General features: G+C 42.7%; 1 protein-coding gene across 1 annotated transcript; it reads right to left on the reverse strand.

Moving 5' to 3' along the window:
* Window positions 1-390: 390 nt before the first annotated feature.
* LOC121857717 (DNA-directed RNA polymerase II subunit RPB1-like) lies at window positions 391-2,788 on the reverse strand (the record flags this gene model as incomplete). Its single annotated transcript, XM_042353817.1, has 1 exon — window positions 391-2,788. A coding segment is annotated over one exon (1,947 nt), but the record flags the coding sequence as incomplete, so codon positions are not given.
* Between the last annotated feature and the right edge of the window lie 2,401 nt (window positions 2,789-5,189).

Raw genomic sequence — 5,189 nt, forward strand, 5'->3', positions numbered from 1 at the left:
GCCTTAGCGCAATATCATATATTCTAGGAAACAGGTCATCGCACTGGAGGGTTAACAGTTATCATATACCACGATGACTTGTTAACTGAGAACAACGCAGGACGAGACGGGGTTAAGTGACAGGAGTGTGATGCACGCTAATCTTTTATCATTATTGGTATCACAGTCTGCATAAGTGGGCTGGATTTATGCAAGATTACAAAGATTATAAAGTAGATAAAATAAAGTTTATTCAAGCAGCCTTCGCCTTACAGTGAGATAAAGAAATTGTTTGAGCTGTTTGCTGAAAATGTACAAATTCAAGTAATATGACTGCCTTTGTTCTCAGACTCCTCAAATACGAAGTAAATTAGTTTTTTTTATAAGTAAAGGATAGAGTAAAAATGTATAAGGTGTTTACCTCTTTATTATATTTTAATTCTTAGACATAATGTGGCATTTAGAAGATAAAAGGGGAGACTCATATCCACACTTACTGCCATGGTCCTAAGCTGGTCTACCCTGACAGGACCTCAAACAGGCATGTTTACTGCCTCTGATAATTCATAATTTTTGGGGGACAGTAATGCACATATAAACATTTATTTTTTATAGATTTTTACTGCGCGATTAAAGGGACAACAAATGTTACATGAAGTATGACATTATACCTCGTAGTCCATATTTTTTTGTATTTTTTGTAATGCAACTTGTTCATTCGTAAATATATATATGTACAGATATAACTTTATAGGCATTGGCAGATAACAGTTTGTAATTAACTTGTTTTAAGTGTGAGATGTTTTCACAAATTTCTTCTTAAATCAGAAGAAGCAGCGGTAAGCCTTTTGTATTGTTTTAGTTAATTGTCAAATGTCAGTACATAACCATATTTACCACGGTTCTCTGACGCATCGTACTGGCGAAGCTGGAAGTTAGAGGCGTCCGGCCTGGTGCCTGTTGCCGATGGCGAGAAGGAAGATGATGAGGACCTTGTTGAGGCAGTTCTAGTGGAGGGAGACGGGAAACTGCCTTGAGGTTGTGCAGTGAAGGAAGTAGAAGATGACACCGCTGTGCCGGGGGCCGCTGGGCTGCGGAAGGTGGCAGATGATGGAGAGCGAGATGGAGGAGGACCACGTGAAGTTGACACTTCCTCAGTTTCAAAGCCGATGCCCTCACCTGCACGGAATCGGTGAGTGCGTCGAGTGCCGTCATCGTCTACCACTGTGTAAGTGCCACGGACATTGCCGTCGGCGTCTGCGCTCTCTGAGCGTGAATATTGCTCCGAGTCAAAGGCGAAGTTATAGGAGGCATCAGCGTTGGAGTCAGCGAGAGGGTCGACGAAGGGGACCTCTTGAACAGGGACGATTCTACCTGTTGGTTGACCGGAGGGTGCTCCTGGAACCGCGGGTCCTACAGGAATGTGATCACCCTTAGCAATAAATCCTGTACGGGACCCAGCTTCATATTCAATAGCTCGTCGCTGTCCATCATCAGCAACAAAGTCGAAGTTTCCCACCACGTTGTTGTCTCTGTCACCTGATTCTGCTCGTGAGTGACTGGACGTTTCGTAAGCAAATGAATAACTTCCGTCAGGTGACTGTTGGCTGCGAGTATTGGCAGGTTCGAACTGACCTGTGTATGGGCGTGCTGAGGGACGTGAGGACGGGGAGCTGTACTGAGTTTGTGAGCTTGTGAAGCCGGGAAGACGTGGAGCAGATGGTGAGCGAGAGAAAGTTGGGGTGCTAGAGACGGAAGAAGGTAGGGACGCTGATGGACTGCGGTAAGGGGTTTGTGATGATGAAAATGCAGATGATGTAGTTTGAGACTCGGAGTGTGACTGTGGTGCTCGTGGAAGGTGATCGCCTCGAGCCAGGAATCCCGTGTCACTTCCAGCTTCGTAAGTGACACTGCGTCTGACACCGTCGTCAGCCACGAAAGAAAATTTTCCATCAACATTGAGGTTAGCGTCAGCAGACTCAGAACGTGAGTGATCACCAGCGTCGAAGGAAAAAGAATAAGAAGGATCTGAGCTTCCAGTACTTCTTTGGAAAGACACGGGCCCTGCTGGGGTGCCTGAAGGTGTGCTGAAGGGACGAGATGGAGCTCCTGAAGCTGTAGATGCTCTGAAGGAGGCAGAGGATGCTGGAGAAGTAGGTCGCAAACTAGAAGAAGGGAACGCTGCAGGAAAAGAGGAGAGTCTGGTCGCTGCTGGAGTGGACGCAGGATCTTCTGGTGCCTGCGGTAGATCGTCACCCTCGACAACAAAACCAGTGCCACGACCGGCTGTGTAAGTGTAGGTTCGTGTGCGACCTTCTTCGTCAGTGTAAGTGTAAGAGCCACGCACATTACCGTCTGAATCACTTTGTTCGCTACGTGTCTGACCTTCTTCAGCGAACTGGAAGCCATATGAGGCATCGGCGTTTGGATCAGCAAGGGGGTCGGTGAATGAAGGGCGAGCACGAGCCTCAGCGTGGGCACGAGCAAAGTCAGGATGCGGGACAGGGAGATGGGCACCCTTGGGCTGGAATCCACCCTCATCAGCTACATACTGGAGGTGAATATTGTTGCCTTCAGGGTCCCTGTAGCCGAAGTTTCCATCTACCTGACCAACCCTGGATGAACGAGCACCCTCGAAGGCTCCCTCACCGGTGTCATAGCCGTACTTGAAGGTTCCATCAGCGTGTTGAACATAGTACTGGGAACGTCGTCCAGTGCCCACATGCGGAATTTTGTAAGCACTTTCGTCGGGCCGAGGCGAACTAAGCGTGCTAACCGCTAGTGCGGACAACAGCGCCTGCAACGGAGATTGATATTAATCATATTCTGTTCATAAAAGATAATGCATATATAAAGTGAGAGGAGACTAAATAATGAATATTGCATTTTATATCTGTTCTGATCACGGTGAGCCATATCTATTCCTGGAAGTTTCATTTTGTTTAATCTGTCGGTGAACTTATTGAAATTCTAGAACCTCGATAGGCATTTATCTCGTTAAAGCTTTGTTTTTGAACTTATTTTAATAAGAATCTGCATCAGGATTATATATGAGAAAAGTCTTATCTGCGCCTGTTATTAAAGCAATGAAACGAATAAGAGCAAAAACAATTATTGTTGATGACATTTATCAGCATTCAGATGCAGACACTGATTGACGTACAAATACCAACACTGAATATGTTCTAATTAATTATAAATTCAGAAAACAATATTTGCTCCAATAGACGAAGTAACTGTTATACAGATTAAAATCTTGTAGCTATACAGATTACTGTCAAGCTGAATATTACAAAATGTTCCGCATCTATAAGAACGAAGACAACAAATATATAAAGGCTTAAAGATCAAGAAATAAATTTAAACCAACCAAACCTTCGGACAACCTAATGTCTAATTGGAAATCATCAAGGTGAACGACGAAAACATAGAGATGAAACATCGAGATAAAAACTAAAGAGCCCGTGTATAACTACTAGAGAGAAGTTTTGTGATTTATCAAATAGTTCACAACTTGAAGCCTCGGTAAAAGAGGTGTATTAAAGCGTAAATGTAGATAGTAAGGGTATAGAGTCCGAAAAATATTTAGGCATCAGGAAGAGGTAATATAACAGTAAGGAGAACTCGTTAGAAAACTGTGCTTGCTAGTGAAACTAACCACAAACAAATATTATTATGAACATGGAAATATTAAATTATCGTATAGCAGCATTAAAGTACGTGCAACCCCAAACAAAATATTCATAAAAGTTATACTCAAGAGATTAAATAAATGTATTCAGGAAGTTAGAATATCACGTTGTTTAATGGTGTGACATCTCCTGTAGTATGATGACTTAACCTCTTCAGTATGATGACCTATCTCTTGTAGTACGAAGACTTAACCTCTTCAGCATGATGACCTATCTCCTGTAGTACAAAGTCTTAACCTCTTCAGTATGATGACCTATCTCCTGTAGTAAATTGACAACAGTATGATGACCTATCTCCTGTAGTACGGGCGCAGCCTCTTCAGCATGATGACCTATCTCCTGTAGTACAAAGTCTGCTCTTGCTTCAATTATGATGACCTATCTCCTGTGGTACGAAGACTTAACCTCTTCAGCATGATGACCTATCTACTAAGTACAAAATCCTTAACCCTTCAGTATGATGACCTATCTCCTGTAGTATGATGACTAACCTCTTCAGTATGACCTATCTCCTGTAGTACGAAGACTTAACCTCTTCAGTATGATGACCACCTATCTCCTGTAGTATGAAGACTTAACTTATATCAGTATGATGACCTCTCCAGTAGTACGAAGACCCGCTCTTCGGTATGATGACCTATCTCCTGTCGTACCTAAGACTTAATCTCTTCAGTATGATGACCTATCTCCTGTAGTATGATGACTTAACCTCTTCAGTATGATGACCTATCTCCTGTAGTACGAAGACTTAACCTCTTCAGGATGATGACCTATCTCCTGTAGTACGAAGACTTAACCTCTTCAGTATGATGACCTATCTCCTGTAGTATGAAGACTTAACCTCTTCAGTATGATGACCTATCTCCTGTAGTACGAAGACTTAACCTCTTCGGTGTGATGACTATCTCCTGTAGTGCCTAAGACTTAATAATCTCTCTTCGGTATGATGTTATATCCTCCTGGTATGATGGTTAACCTCTTCAGTATGATGACCTATCTCTGTAGTACAGACTTAACCTCTTCAGGATGATGACCTATCTCCTGTAGTACGAAGACTTAACCTCTTCAGTATGATGACCTATCTCCTGTAGTATGATGACTTAACCTCTTCAGTATGATGACCTATCTCCTGTAGTACTAAGACTTAACCTCTTCGGTATGATGACCTATCTCCTGTAGTATGATGACTTAACCTCTTCAGTATGATGACCTATCTCCTGTAGTAACGAAGACTTAACCTCTTCAGTATGATGACCTATCTCCTGTAGTACGAAGACTTAACCTCTTCAGTATGATGACCTATCTCCTGTAGTATGATGACTTAACCTCTTCAGTATGATGACCTATCTCCTGTAGTACGAAGACTTAACCTCTTCAGTATGATGACATATCTCCTGTAGTATGATGACTTAACCTCTTCAGTATGATGACCTATCTCCTGTAGTATGATGACTTAACCTCTTCAGCATGATGACCTATCTCCTGTAGTACGAAGACTTAACCTCTTCAGTATGATGA

Source organism: Homarus americanus, unplaced genomic scaffold, assembly GCF_018991925.1.
Source record: "Homarus americanus isolate GMGI-L3 unplaced genomic scaffold, GMGI_Hamer_2.0 scaffold1160, whole genome shotgun sequence".
Lineage (NCBI taxonomy): Eukaryota > Metazoa > Arthropoda > Malacostraca > Decapoda > Nephropidae > Homarus > Homarus americanus.